We start from the raw sequence: 15,649 nt of genomic DNA on the forward strand, positions 1-15,649 counted from the left end.
CCGGAGGGACTAAATGCCAGACCCCTTGTACAAAAGGTGCTCACTAGAGAGTGAGAAGCCAGGGATCATTGGAAAAAGACAGCCAAGGCTGATAACTGTCCCTTAAATGGTGCTTAAAGTCAGCTTCTGGTCTACTCCTCGCTGTAGGAACAGCAGGATCCTGGAAACGGAATAGGTGTGCGGACACCACCCCATCTCCTCACACATGGAGATATAGGCCGTCCATGTACGATAGTATATCTTCTGAGAAGAAGATTTCCATTCCCTCAACATAGTTGAAATCACGAGTCAGGCAGCCCTCGGTTCCTTAGCACCTGACTCTCAACAGCCATGCCGTTAAAACCAGCAATGGTAAAGTAGGATGGAGAATCGGACTTTGAGACAAAAAGGTATTCTTGCATCGGTAGCCGCCAGGGAGCGTCCGCAACCAGGCGTACTAGGTCGGCATACCAGGGACTCCGAGGCCAATCTGGGGCAATCAGTATCACTGGAATCCCCTTGGCCTCCACTCTGCGGAGCAGACGTGGTAACAGTTTTAGCGGAGGAAAGTTGTAGATCAGTTGGTACTGAGCCCATGGAGCCACCAACGTGTCTGGCGCGTCCGCCCAAGGATCTCTTGTCCCGGATACGAACCTCAGCACCTTCTGGTTGAGTCGGGAGGCCAGGAGATCCACGTCTGGTGTGCCCCACCACAGGCACAGAAGCCTGAACACCTCCGGATGCAACGACCATTCTCCTGGGTCCAGCATCTGGTGACTTAGATAGTCCGCCTGCCAGTTTTCTACTCCCGGATGTAAATGGCTGACAGGGCAGGAACATGTCTCTCTGCCCACCGAAGGATGTGAGTGACCTCCTGTGCTGCAGCTGAGCTTCTTGTTACTCCTTGATGGTTGGCATGCCACCGCCGTGGCGTTGTCTGACTGAATCCTGATCGGACGTCCTCTTAGTCTCATCGACCACGTGGAGAGGCATAGCCTGATCGCTTGGAGCTCGAGCACATTGATTTGCAACTTGGATTCCTCCCCCGACCAGAGACCCTGGGTCGACTGTACTCCCAGCACTGCAGCCCAGCTGGTCAGGCCAGCGTCCGTTGTGATCATTGTCCAATGCAGAGGTAAGAACGACTTCCCGGACCAAAGCGCCAGGGATCTCAGCCACCAGAGCAGGGAGTCCCTGACTGACTAGCTCATCCGAATCTGCCGAACCAGGGATAAACGGATATTTGTCCCATTTTGTCAATATCTCCTTCTGCAAGACTCTGGTGTGAAACTGGGCGTACGGTACCAGCTCAAAAAAGGAGGCCACCATGGAGGACCAGGACTTGCATGCAGAAGCACAGCGACGACCACCTGCGGTTCATCAACAGCTTCACCGCAGCTCAGAGTCTGCAGTTTGTCTGAAGGGAGAAACACTCTCGCTTCCACAGAGTCCAGCAGTAAGCATAGGTACTCCAGACGCTGAGCCGACACAAGAACCGACTTCTTTAGGTTCAACAGCCACTCAAATTCCTGCAGGGTTAGCATGGTGATCGCCACATCCTCCTTTAATTCTGAGGCACAAGCTGCTCTCAGGAGGAGATAGTCTACGTAACCCACGATTGCGATCCCTCGTTGTCGCAACAAAACATCAAAATTGGAGCCAGTACCCTAGTAAAGACTCGGGATGCTGAAGCCCAGCCAAAGGGGAGTGCCACAAACTGGTAGTGGGCTTCCCCTACTGCAAATTGCAGAAACCTCTGATGCCCGATTCATACGCGTCCTGGATTTCCAAGGATGCCAGGGAGTCCCCCTGATGGAGTGCAGCGACAACTGAAAGAACGGATTCCATTCTGAACCTCTGTACTTTTACAAAGCAAATTGAGGGCTTTCAGGTCCAAGATTGGACGTACCCCTTCCTTTTTGGGGACTACAGATTGGAATAGAGCCCCTGAAACCTTTCTGTTTCTGGAACAGGCACTATCACCCATGGCTTAGCGGGTCCCTTACTGCCCCAAGCAGGGCCTCCCGGCGAGCCGGGAGTAAGGGTATGCTGGAGGGGAAAATCTGTTTGGTGGCAAAGAGAGGAACTCTATCGTGAAATCAGTTCGCAGACCCATTGGTCGGACAGCCGAGAGGCCCACTGGGCTGCAAACTCCCGAAGGCTACCCCCCACCCGAGTGATGGGCGGGGGCAAACCTTCATGTGGTAGCACTTTTGTTCGCAGGCTGGTTAGTCCAGGGACGCTTCTGTCCCTCAGTCATCGCCCTGTCGGACTGGGAACGTTTAGGCGAAGTCCCGGGTGAACAAAAAAGTCTCTTCAGTGGAAAATGAGGGCCCTTGCCTGCGGCATGGCTCCTTACTCTTCCTGGCCTGTGGGAGCAAGGTGCTCTTCCCACCTGCGACATTCTTAATAATGTCATCCAACGAGGCTCCAAATAGCCACCTCACCAAGGAAGGGTAGATCTTTTTTTTTTTTTTTTTTTTTAGATGCCTGGTCAGCAGACCAGCATTTTAGCCATATCAGGCGCCGCAGCACCACTGCTGACACTAAAGCCCTGGAGAGAAAAGGAAGCGTATCCAGGGCTGCGTCACCAAGCATAATTAAAGGTCGTGCACTAACTGGTCCGCTAATTCCACACAGGCAGGAGTAGCCTGCTGCTTCTCCAATTCATGGTGCAAAAGTTTTGCCCATTCAGTAAGTGTCTGTGACACTAGTGCTGTAGCCAGTACTGGTCGTATTGCTGACACCACAACCGTAAACAAGGAACGGGCCACTGCCTCAGCCTTCCCTTAGGGTCCTTAAATGGAGGAGTCCCCTCTACCGGGATCATGGTTACTTTAACCTGGATACTGGGGGGTCCACGACCGGAGGAGCTGACCATTTTTTTTTTAAGAAGGCTCTCCTCAAAGGGGTATCACACCGCCATTCTTTTGGGAACAGAGAAGGTCCGCTGCGGGCTTCCCCATTGCTTGTATATGAACTTATCAAAATAACTCAAATACGGAAACACCTTAGGTGTACGGGCTGGCTTACGGGACCCAAAAGGGACTGCTTCTTCAGCATAGGATCCTGCTGTATCCTGAATTTTCAGGGTATCACGCACAGCTGTGATAAGTGCTCCAACTAGCGTTTTGTCTTGCGGACTTGTGGGAAATCATCGTCACTGCCCAATCGGTCCTGGTCGGCGTCATCAGAGCAGGGGCCGCCAGTTGCTGCGGGGCCCGAGCGTGCGTCGGAGCTCTTCCGGGACCGGGGGGGTGTCAAAGGCCGCCGGACACCGCCTCCACCCTGGCAACGAACGATTCAAAGGACCACCGACAAAGCGTACAAAGGCACTGCACTGTTTGCAGATGAGCCGGTTACAATTGCAGGGAGTTCTGGGGGAGAAACACCAGTTTCTGAAGCCATGCTGACCCACCCTGTCTGCCACCCTTGGGGACTTAGGACAGGTGCACAATCCCACCTTCCTAGCTGCTGCAGACTGAGGGGCCCCCACCGCAGGACTCACCACCCCGACCGAGTGCTGTGCCGTTCTGTTACAGGTGCCTGTGTCCAGAGCAAAAAATAAATAAAAATGCGCTGTTCCGAGCAGGGACCAGCGCCAAGAATAAAAACCGCGTTGAGCTACAACAAAATGGCCACCAGCCACCCTGTATAAGGGGAAAAAAAAAAAAAAAAAAAAAAAAAAAAAAATCACAGGGAAAATGGGTGCTGACCATGCTTTCCACTGAGACACACAGAAAATATGTCTGACAAGCAACTGTACACAGTGAATGAACAGAGATTATGGTGGCAGAACAGTGCTATGGCGACAGCCCATGCAGAGCCTCCAGACACCTAAAGACACAGACACCCAGCCCAGCCCCCAATCTAAGGTCAGAGTCCCCCGGAGGAACCTGGCTCAGGTACACACACTGCTCAGCAGCCCAGCCATGCAGCTTCCCCCACGGAGAATAAGGACAGGGAGAGAGGAGAGGGACCCCCTAATCGACCTCCCAGGGAATACCCAGCTGCTCAATCCCACCGAGGCAGTTAGAGCTGTACTTACCATCCGGATGAGCTGGCGACATCCCACCACAGACCCACTCTCGAGCAGTACGGGGGTGGCTGCAGGCCAAGGCACACTGTGACAAGGACATCGGTAGTCCAGTCATATGTGTGCCCCAAAGCGTGCTCACCGGCTGCCCCTGGAACCTGAGGGGCATGTTGTGGCCCACCCAGCACGTAGCTAGGGTCTGCACATGCTCGATGGCCAGGCTGGGGATACTACAAGGATCTAGATTATCCAGCCTGTTACCCAGCTGGCTGTTGATAGCAGAACACAGGATCTTAAAATCTTGCACAAAAGGCAAAAATCCAGAAAATTCCTAGGACCGATGGTCCTTCACTAAGCAGAAAAAAAAAAAAAAAAAAAAAACCCGAGCTGCCGGAGGCAGGCTGAGGGGTTATTACCTTGAGCGGAACTGTAAAGTTCTGTTTTTCACATGTATTACATTTTCTGCCTAGTCCTCTCCTGAAGGTGGCATAATAACCCTACGGTCAAGATTACTGGAGCTGTGTCCGTCAATGAACGAAAGAGAAACAAGTGCAAAAATGAATGCTTACAATTTTTGCTCACAAAATGCACATGGATGGATACAAAATTAATGCTCCCTTTGCACTGCATTTCTGTGAAAATCACACCCGATTCTATGCGGTGCGATTTGAGTCCATTGGTTTTTTAATGGCTCAAATTGCTTTGCATCCGCATGAAAAAAAAAGGTGCCAGCAGCTTTTTTTGTTCACACTGGAAGCAGATCACATGGGTGCTTATGTGATCTAGTTCAAGCAAATGCACTGTGTTTTGCGACCTGCTTTTGGGGTGTCCTTAACTTTTAAATTGACATTGCATGAACACAGTGCAATTGTTATGTGGTGCAGGAAACTCTACATCAGTGTGAACAAGGGCTCAATCAGTACATCTTAAGGGTCTGTTCACACTAGAATGCAGTGTGGGAGAGCTGCATTTCTGTGTCGCTTCCCAAACTGCATTCCAATTGTATTGCCCTTGCAATCTGCTGCAAGGCCCAGTTCAAAGTTAACGATACCCAAAAGGAGGTCGCAAACGCAAGTACCAAGCAATAAAAAAAAAAAATTATATATATATATATATATATATATATATATATATATATATATATATATATATATATATATATATATATATATATGTACTGTACTGCATTATAGTGTGAACAGACCATTTTTGGTGCAGTGCAATTTCAACCCATTCAAAATGAATGAATTGCCCTGCACAGAACTGCATGTAAATTGCACAGGAACTGAAAGCTGAAAGCCGTGGGGGGGCGGGGTAGGGGTTAGGGAAAGGAGGAAAAGCAGCGGTCAGCTTTTTTTCTTGAAATCTATACAAGGAGATCGGTGATTTTGCCCACTGTCCGCAGATGTCACAGAGCCACTTCAGGATCTGGAAGGATTCTGACCATGATATCAAAAGCCACCTAAATGTTTGATTGACAGCTGGCTTGCTTCGCAGCACAAAGTCAGCTGTGCCAACACCTCCTCCAGTGAGGGCTCGAGAGGAACTCTGAAAACTGAGCCACCAGCGTTCTTGAGATCGCTCAGTTCTTGGTTTTAGAGTCCACATGGGACAACTGCAACATCACACCAATGTTGCAGGATTGAGGGAAGTATACAACTCCTTGCATTAAATCATCAGGAGGTGTTTTAACATTGCAAAGGCCCCCAAAGCAGCCCTCCCCCAGTTCAGTTTTAATCAATGCAAAAAGTACCAAAGTGCCAGGGCAATCTTAGAACAAAAACTATTAAGAGTCTGCAAAAGACTTGAAACTGGGGCAGAGGTTCACCTTCCAGCAGGACAACAACCCTAAAACATACAGCCAGAGCTACAATGGAATGTTTTAGATCAAAGCATATTCATGTGTTAGAATGGGCCAAAGTCCAGACCTAAATTCAATTGAAAATCTGTGGAAAGACTTGAAAATTGTGATTACTGATAGCTAAGCAGACAGGGCCATTATTATTTTATTTAATAAACACTACTGCGAGTACCCCGTGTTACCAGGATTGGAGCTATTCTGTTCCAGATAAGCAAACGTATTAAGTGTCAACCAACCAGAAACGCATTCTATACACAGTTCTTTCTCTGCACAGAAAGTTAATAAACTAAGCAGATGCTGAGCAGGGCTCAAATTTATAACATCCAGCGTCCCTTTATTTTTACACTTCAGATACTGGAAAAAAACCCATCAAAGTGTGTATACCTGAGAGGAGAGCTCAGAGTTCTTCCTCTTCTCTTCTTCATACATTTCCTGATACACATCCAGTTCTCTCCTCAGTCTTTGCATCTTGTCCCTTAGATGTCTGCGGTCATCATCCCGCTGCTGTTGTTCGCTCTCCGTTAGCGATTTCAAGGCGACTGACAAATCTACAGCCTCTCTCTTCTTCTCTTCAAGTTTCATTCTCATTTCAGAGAGTTCGGAATTTAACTGCTCTGTTATCTGACGTTCTCCATCAAGATCTTTTCTGGCAGCGAGAAGAAGCCGGTCATAATATTTCTGTTTATCATCTTCTAAAAAAAAAAAAAAAAAAAAATTGAGAAAATACATATTACAAAATTAAAAACTTGTTACATATTTGCCACAATTAATAAGGCCAAACATTGTGGGAAGCATTAAACAAGCATTCCAATCCATTCTTGTCTTTGCAACCACCCAGTGGGGATATATAGAGCAAAATAAAAATTTGAGAGGATAAACTAGCTAGAATTGCCGGCAGTAGTATAGAAGAAAAAAAAAAACACTTTTGTAAAGAACAGTTTCAGTGTTCAGCTACTTTCACACGGTTTGCATAAAAACTGCCTGTAATGGAGCATTTTTGCTGCACTTTTCCATTCATTTTAATTGGGAGGAGCATTTTTTTTGTGCAGGTTTTTTTTTTTTTTTTTATCCCCAAACATGCTTAAGCACCCGAGCCCGGACCATTTTGCTGGCCAAAGACCAGACCACTTTTTGCGATTCGGCACTGCGCCATTTTAACTGACAATTGCACGGTCGTGCGACTTAGCTCCCAAACAAAATTGATGTCCTTCCCCCCCCCCCCCCCCCCCACAAATGGAGATTTCTTTTGGTGGTAACTGATCACCCCTGCAGTTTTTATTTTTTGCACTATAAAAAAAAAACACAAAAAAAACGCATTTAAAAAAAAAAAATCAAAAAAAAAAATCACAATAAACGTTTGATTGGTTTGTGCAAAAGTTATAGCAGTTACAAAAAAAAAAATAAAAAAAAATAAAGGGGATAATTTTATGCTTTTTTTTTTTTTTTTTTACTTGTAATGGCGGCGATCAGAGTTTTTATCGTGACTGCGACATTATGGCGGACACATCGGCTATTTTTGAAACCATTGTCATTTATACAGTGACTAGTGCTATACAAATGCACCGATTCCTGTGTAAATGGCACTGGCAGTGAAGGAGTTAACCACTAGGTGGCAGTGTAGGGGTCAAGTGTGTCCTGGGGCGTGTTTCTAACTGTGGGGGCGTGGTTGTGTGTGACACATCACTGATCTCTGCTCCCGATGACAGGGAGCAGAGATCAGTGACACTGTCACTAGGTAGAACAGCTTGTTTACATTAGCATCTCCCCGTTCGACAATCGCAGGTATCCACGCGGCGATAGAGTCAGCGGGACCCGCAAAACGACTCACGGAGGTCCCGACCAGAGGCACGCACGAGATGGCACGGCAGCAAATTTAAAGATACGCCCATTTGCCTGTCTGTGCCATTCTGCCGAAGTACATCGGCGTGCGCCGGTCGGGAAGTGGTTAAAAAAGCTGCAAGCAGGAATTTTTACAATGGAAGTGCACCGCCCCTGTGTGAAAACATTCACAGATTTTAAAGGGAAGCATTTTTCCTTGGGCTTTTCATGCATTTTATTTTGCCCAAAAGTGCTCGAAAAACTCCTCAGTGTTAAAGCAGCTTTAGGGCACATTCACTGGTTACTACTAGTAAAACGCCTAGGTGTTTAATGGAGTGTTTTTGCAGCATTGTTTTTTTTTTTTAAAGGACATGGGACTCAAACTGCACCAAAAATTCTTAGTGGGGTCTTTTTCGAGGCGGTTCCCATTCATTTTAATGGAGTGAAGTGTTTTTGGTGCCTTTTTTAATTTTTTTTTTAAGCTCCTAGGGATTCAACATTGTCCCCTTTAAAAATAAAAAAAATCTGCTTTAATTGCTGTCACAAGGAATGTAAACATCCCTTGTGACGGTAATAGGTGGTGACAGGTACTCTAACCCCAAATCCCTAGTTGGCTCTTAAAAGTATTCAGAACACCAAAAATCTGAATTTCTGAATACTGTGAATTTTTTAAATCATCAGCATTGGCAGCCGAATAGACCAGAAGTGACGTTACTTCTGAGATATTACATCAGAGACAAAATCGAAGCCCAATCCGATTTCGTGCGGGTCTCAGCCTGGGCGCCAGATGCACAGAATGGTGACTCGGCCTCCCGCCGTCATGGCGGCGCCTGTTAGTGGGCATCCACTCACCTGCTGCTGCCACGTCCCTCACGTTGTTGTGCTGAACCACCAGCCCTCCCATTAAAGTGAATGGGACTGTTAGTGAGTCAACAGCGGGTCAGAGGAGGAGCTGCTGTGGGACAGAGATGACAGTTGCTCTATAAAAAGTATGATTTAAAGCAAGCCTTTTTACAAGCGATTTAAATTAAATCCACCCTGCCGCTTTGACATTGCCATTTTTTTATTTTTTTTGGGCAATACATGTAGAAATCATGCACTGCACCATCACTGCTGATCTCCTTGTTCTGCTGTTTGTCTTGCTTTGTGCTGGCCACCTGCTGCTCCAGATCGAAAATTCGGGCCATCAGTCCCTGGACATAGGCTTCGCGTTGCTGGTCGTACACCAACCACTGCTGGTTCTTCTCTAGAGCCTGAAAAGAGACAATTGAAACATTATAACAGAAATTGAAGAGATGTATTGTAAGGTATAGGACAAAAAAAAATAAAAAGTACATCACAGAATATGGGGGGTCAGACTAACGAAACCTATTTTCAACCTATCTGCTAAATTAATCTCTGGCAAACCTACATTGATCCATACCGTACATGGGCCACATTAAAAAGTATCTGACAAAATTGTGACATTTAGTTCTTGTAAATGAGGTTGTTAGCACAGGTCATAAAATGCCAAGAACAGGTTAATGGCATCTTGTGATACCTACAGTATCTCACAAGAGTACACCCCTCACGTTTTTGTAATTATTTTACTATATCTTTTCATGGGACAACAATGAAGAAATAACACTTTGCCACAATGTAAAGTAGTGAGTGTACAACTTGTACAGTGTAAATTTGCTGTTCCCCTCAGTATAACACAACTCACATCCATTAATGTCTAAAATCGCTGGCAACAAATGTGCATACACCCCTAAGTGAAAAGGTCCAAATTGGGCCCAATTAGCCATTTTCTCTCCCCTGTGTCATGTGACTCGTTAGTATTACAAGGTCTCAGATGTGAATAGGGAGCAAGTGTGTTAAACACCTCTCTCATACTGGTCACTGGAAGTTCAACATGGCACCCCATGGCAAAGAACCGAGGATCTGAAAATTAGAGTTACGCTTACTGGTAACATCTTTTCCTGTAGTCCTTCAGGAAATGAGACCTTGGCTCCTCCTATTCCTTTGGAAACACTGCAGCAGCCCCCATAAATTTTCACCTCCCCCTGCCAGCCTCAGATTTTTGTAGAGCACCTCCGGTCAAGCTAGGGAGACACAAGATAATAACATACCATCACATTACTATTGCGCCTGTGTTTAGGTCTTGCTCAAGACCCCCCCCCCAAAAAATTTGGGCGGGTAACTAGGACTGACCTGAAAGACTACAGGAAAAGACTTTACGGTAAGCGCAACTCTAATTTCCCCTCCCCGTCTTTCAGGACAGCCACAATGAGAGGATAGGTGAGCACTTACCACTTTAGGGTGGGACAACGGCTTGCAGAACCTTTTGCCCAAAGGTCTGCTCATTTGCCGATACCAGATCCACTCTGTAATGTTTCACAGTGGTATAACTGGACCATACTGCTGCCTTGCAAATCTGCTCTAGCGCTGCTCCAGCTCTTTTCACCTGCAAAGCTGCCATAGCTCTAGTAGAGTGTGATTTAATTCCCATGGAAGCCTCTTTACCTGCCAGTTTGTAGGCCTGGCTAATGGCTACCCTGAGCCATCTGGCAATGGTGTGTCTAGATTCCTTTTGCCCCCTCCTTGTACCACCAACCCAAATAAAGTCTGGCTTTCTAAAACTCTTCGTCAGCTCTAAATACCGTAGGCTACATCTCCTTACATCTAAAGTATGGAACCTAAATTCCCTTTCACTTGAGGGATTAGGGCAAAAAGTGGGCAGAATTACCTCCTGGCTTGTATGGTATTTTTAAGCCACCTTCGGTAAAAAAGCTGGATCAGTCTTAAAAATAACACGATCCAAAAAATAAATAAAAAAAAATAACACAAAAGAGGGGTCTAACTGAAAGAGCCTCTATAAAAAAAAAAAAAAAAAAAAAATCGTTTTATAAGTTAAGTCCTTTAGAGCACAATCTTCTAAAGGCTCAAATGGAGGCTCTGTTAGGGTCTGTAAGACCAGGGAACCTGTTCTTAAGGGTACTGGTAGCTAGCCCCTCATCTGCCACGCATTGCAAAAAGTCCAAGACTGTTATAGGGCTCTGCACCTTAAAAGGAGTTCTCTAAAAGCCACTCTAAAGTGCCCCCAAACATTTTGGTAGATTTGGCGCATCTCCTCCTTACTATTGAGAAGAGTGGCTACTAGTTGGACAGAAAAGCCCTTGGTTTTTAGTATTTCCTCTTCAGAAGCCAGGCCGCTAAGTTCCAGCAGTGTACCTGGGGAGAGAGAACAGGGGCCTGTGATAGGAGATCCCTTCGAAGCAGAAGGAGCCAGGGGGGTTCCACTGCCAACTGCCCGAGGATCAAAAACCAAGCCCTTTTGGGCTATTGTGGAGCCACCAAGATTAGAGAGGCGTTTTCTAACTGAAATTTTCTTAGTACAGCTGGGAGAAGAAGTGGAGGTGGGAAGGCGTAGCAGGTTTTGAAGTGAAAGGTTTGTGTCAGGGCATCTACTCCTAGAGCGTTTTCCCATCTGTTTAGTGAGAAGAAGCATGGGGTCTTTGCATTGTTGCTTGAAGCAAATAGGTCCACCTCTGCCCCCCCCCCCCCCCCCAATCTCCTGACTATAAAAGGTCAAAAACCTCTTAAGTACCCAGTCGCCTTCTCTCAGTTGCTTTCGGCTGGGGAAGTCGGCCACTACGTTCTCTTCCCCCTTTAGAAACACTGCAGAAAGGGAAAGTGCATTGGCTTCTACCCAGCTCAGGATCTCTGTTGCTAGACTCAACAGGACTCCACTCCTCGTGGCACCCTGCTCGTTTATATAAGCAATCACAGAGGAGTTGTCCGAACCCACCGGGATGTGTTGGCCCAGGGAGTTCCCCTTTGAAGGCTTCAAGTGCCAATCCAACTGCTTTTAGTGCTTTCCAGTTGGGTGACCTCTTGAGTTCCTCTTTTTTCCCCCGCGTCCCCTGTGTTGGCCGAGAACCCAAGTGTGCTCCCCAGCCTCTGCCGCTTGCGTCTGTGGTAATCACTCTGGACACTGGAATGATCCACAGGTGCCCCCCCGAGACAGATTTATCTGCTCCCTCCACCACCAGAGGGATCTTTTGACCCAAGGAGGAATTGAAAGCAGGGTGTCTAATGACTCCTGGCTGTGATGCCACACCTTTAGAACAAAGGCCTGCAGGGGACGGAAGTTTAGGCCTGCCCATTGGACTGCCGGGATGGCAAAGGTCAGTAAGCCCAGGGCTGACGTTGCTGCCCTTATTGATAGCTGCTGGTTGCTTTGGAGGGAAGCTACCACTCTGTTTAACTTTAGTATCTTTTCTGCTGGGAGAAAAACAAACACTCACCTGTGGAGGCCAGCAGGTATGCCAGATAGGATATTAGCTGAGCTGGAATTAAACTGGACTTTTCCAGATTCAGCAGCCATCCCAGCCCTGTCAGGGTTTGTTTTGTTAGTTCCAGATCCCTGATTAGCTGCTCTGGATATACTGCGAAGATGAATAAATCGTGCAAGTATGCAATAATTGATACTCCCCGAGTTGCAGAAAAGCCATGGCTTCTGCCATGACCTTTGTAAATACTTGGGGTGATGAGGATAGGCCGAATGGTAGTGCCTGAAACTGCAGATGAATGGTTTATTCCTCTACCTTCATAGCTAGGCGCAGGAACTTTTGAAAAGTTTCCGCAATAGGGATGTGGAGGTAGGCGTCTGAGAGGACACCATATAACAGTTCTGGGGTAGCAACGCCCCGACTGAATATAGACTCCATCCGGAACCTTTTGTGTAAGAAATTGAACGGTTCAGGGGTTTCAAGTTTAGGATTAATTTGTAACTTCCTGAGGGCTTTCTCACCACAAAAACATGTGAATAGAAGCTCCTCCCTCCTCTTATGGAACCCTGCAAACTACGTTCTGTTGCTCTAGTTCCTTTCATGCCCTCCGGAGGGCCTCTGCCATACATCTGGGGAGAAGCGTGGCTAGGCTTCAGAGGGGGTTCTGTAAACTCTAGGCAGTACCCCCTCCTTACGATCCCCAGGATAAATTGGTTGGGGGAAATTACTTCCTATTGTGGAAGGAAGGCCCCCTGGTAAAAAAAAAAAAAAAAAAAAAAAAAAAAAAAAAAAAAAAAAAAAAAAATCGCTCCTCCTCTGTCCTTACCCCTTTGGCCCACCAATTCTTCTTTTCCCCTTCAGGCTTGGGGGGGCTTTTTTTGTGGACAAAACCCCCTCTTGGTCCGAGTTGGGGGTTTCCGTTTCACCGGGAACACCTTTTTCTTATCGGCTGCGTGGTCTAATACCGCTTCCAAACCCAGGTCGAACAGAAGGTTCCCAGTCAGTGGAATGCCACATAATTTAAAAAGCATCGTCGTCTGGCCATGTTTTGAGCCAGCGGGCCCTTCTGGCATAGTTGGCTAGTGCAGAGGTCCTGGCTGACATGCGAACCGACTCAACAGAAGCATCCGCTATATATGCTACCCCTCGTAAAATAGTTAGAAAAGATGACAAAATAGTCTCTTTTGCTGTACCTGCCTTGATGTGGGCTTGAATTTGTGCAAGCCAGTGTGTTTGAAGTTACGAGCCACCACTGACCACCATCTCTGGTTTCAGATTACCCAGAGTTGATTCCCAGGTCTTTTTTTAGAAGGGAATCAATTCTCTTGTCCATGGTATCTGTCAGAGCCCCTAAATCCTTGAAGGCCAGGTCTGTTTTTCTGGAAACTTGCGAGAATGCTGCGTCCAGTCTGGGGTTCTTGTTCCAGATTGACACAGGGTCATCCGAAAACTGAAACCTTTTCAGGACCTGGAAAAGAAGGGGTTCCGCTCAGGATCCTGCCATTCCTTTTTGACGGTCTCTACAAAGACCTCGTGGACTGGAAAAACTTTTTTCTGTTCTCCCAAGCCCTTACATTTGGTCGTGGAGAGAGGGGTTTCTTGTCCACCTGAATACACAGGGTGGTATAGACTGCCCCTAAAAAGGTCCTCTCCCTCATCAAGAGACAGTTTGTATCTTGAGGGTTTCCTGGACTCCCCGTCCCAGTTCTCTCCCTCCAATTTGTCCTGAGAGACAGAGGTAGCACTGTCCGATTCCTCCCTAGCCTCTTCACTGGAATCCCCCACAGTCTCCTCTGCCAAAGCAGTGGGCATAGGTTTTGAAGATGCAGAGCCCTGTGCCAGAGGCAGGGTCGTACTCTGTGTTGCAGGTGAGGGATTAGCGGAAGATTGTAAGCCCTCAAATAAGGTTTTGAAAGATTGAAAAGTTGAGCACAACTCAACTCTTTAACCGATGCTTCTAACCCTGTCTCCTTTTCCGATGCCCTTTCGCTAACCAGAACATAAATACAATTGTTACATCAAACTTTTTTCCAAGCCTCCCCATATATATATATGCACACACACACACACACTATTAGTGCATGGCCACATTGGTTTACATTGTATGACATAATGCACATTTTACATAATTAAACTTACACCAAATCACACCATACTGAATAAGTTGTTTTTGGAAACCACACACTTTACTTGTACTAACAAATGTAACTAAAATTGAAAGCTAGGCACGGTCACATTGTGGTGACCAACCTATCATGGACAGGAATCCCAGGAGCCCATGAAATCCATGTAGCTGCAATATGTAAATGATGACTTCCCATTCTACAAAGCAAAGCCTGGCCTAAACAAGCAGATAGGTAATTTCTCATCAGGATTGCAGGATCCAGAGAGCAGCATACTGCAAACCCTCTCCAATCTCGTAGCTCCCATGGCAGCCTACAGTGAGATTTTATAACAAGTCACATTGAACACCTGGCTTTGCCTAGTTTCAGTAATGAGATTATTTCTCTCTCTCACCCGTGTAGGTTTGATATAAGTACACAGGACAGGGATACGTCTTTATAACCAAAGCACACTCTTCGGGAGCAAACTAGTGATTAAGCCCAATTCTTTCTATATCACGCAACATCCAAGCCTAGTTTTGTCCAAAGGAGGATCATCAATAAGAAATCCTTTCCAGCTCTGGCTAAAACCAGATGGGAAAGCAATCAAGTCAACTTTTCTTCGTCTCAGTCCAGGGCAGACAGTCCTGCAATTATGGATTGCTGCAACTTATTTATTCAGCAGGTCAGACGGGTCACAACCACATCTGGAACAGGCATGTTTACATTGCTTTAGTCTTTATAAATAAATTTCAATTTGGTCACCTGTTAACTTTTGCACAGTCTATGCGCTTTGTTATACATAATACTGAAATTTAAAGAACGGATATACTCACATCTTTCAGTTGTGCGTCCAGAACCTGGATATTACTCAGAGTTGCCCCTTTCGGTGGGTCCTGCAGAGAAACACAAGGTAAGTCCCACAATCATAAAAAGGTGAGAACAAATGTAAAATATGTTTCATGGTACTGTAGATCCTAGATTGCCGAGTTAGATGTTCTACCACTGACAAACGTAGACAAGGCCCTATTCACACGTTTGTGTATTTAAAGGTGTGCCATGACAGTCAAATTTATACTTTTCTCATCTCTGTACTTGCGGGTTCAGCACTATTAGAACATAGCCCTTATTGTCAGGAACTTGAAAAGGTAGATATAGAAGTAACAACAATACATGTGATTAAAAAATGACTTCCAAGAGCAAACAAAATAATATTACCGTATATACTCGAGTATAGGCCGACCCGAGTATAAGCCGAGGCCCCCAATTTACCCCCAAAAAACTGGGAAACCTATTGACTCGTGTATAAGCCGAGGGTGAGATATGCCTGTCCATCCCTGTGTGTGTGTCCATCCATCCATCCATCCCTGTGTGTGTGTGTGTCCATCCATCCCTGTGTGTGTGTGTCCATCCATCCATCCATCCATCCCTCCCTGTGTGTGTGTCCATCCATCCATCCCTGTGTGTGTGTGTGTGTCCATCCATCCATCCATCCCTGTGTGTGTGTCCATCCATCCATCCATCCCTGTGTGTGTGTGTGTGTCCATCCGTGTGTGTGTGTGTGTGTGTGTGTGTCCAT

At 46.4% G+C, this 15,649-nt stretch overlaps 1 protein-coding gene across 4 annotated transcripts in view; it reads right to left on the reverse strand.

Moving 5' to 3' along the window:
* The window catches only part of CEP55 (centrosomal protein 55), a 46,458-nt gene that overhangs the window by 12,621 nt on the left and 18,188 nt on the right, over nucleotides 1-15,649 (reverse strand). For 3 of the 4 annotated variants that reach the window (XM_077455199.1, XM_077455198.1, XM_077455196.1), the window contains 3 exons: nucleotides 14,907-14,966; nucleotides 8,800-8,947; nucleotides 6,261-6,568 (listed from right to left, as the gene is read on the reverse strand). In XM_077455199.1, coding sequence (XP_077311325.1) covers nucleotides 6,261-6,568; nucleotides 8,800-8,947; nucleotides 14,907-14,966 — 516 coding nt within the window. The remainder of the gene's footprint in view (nucleotides 1-6,260; nucleotides 6,569-8,799; nucleotides 8,948-14,906; nucleotides 14,967-15,649) is intronic. The other variant, XM_077455197.1, reaches the window with a different exon arrangement.

This window comes from Lithobates pipiens, unplaced genomic scaffold (genome assembly GCF_037356315.1).
Source record: "Lithobates pipiens isolate NorthernLeopardFrog02 unplaced genomic scaffold, aLitPip1_a1.2 Scaffold_25, whole genome shotgun sequence".
Classification (NCBI taxonomy): Eukaryota; Metazoa; Chordata; class Amphibia; order Anura; family Ranidae; genus Lithobates; species Lithobates pipiens.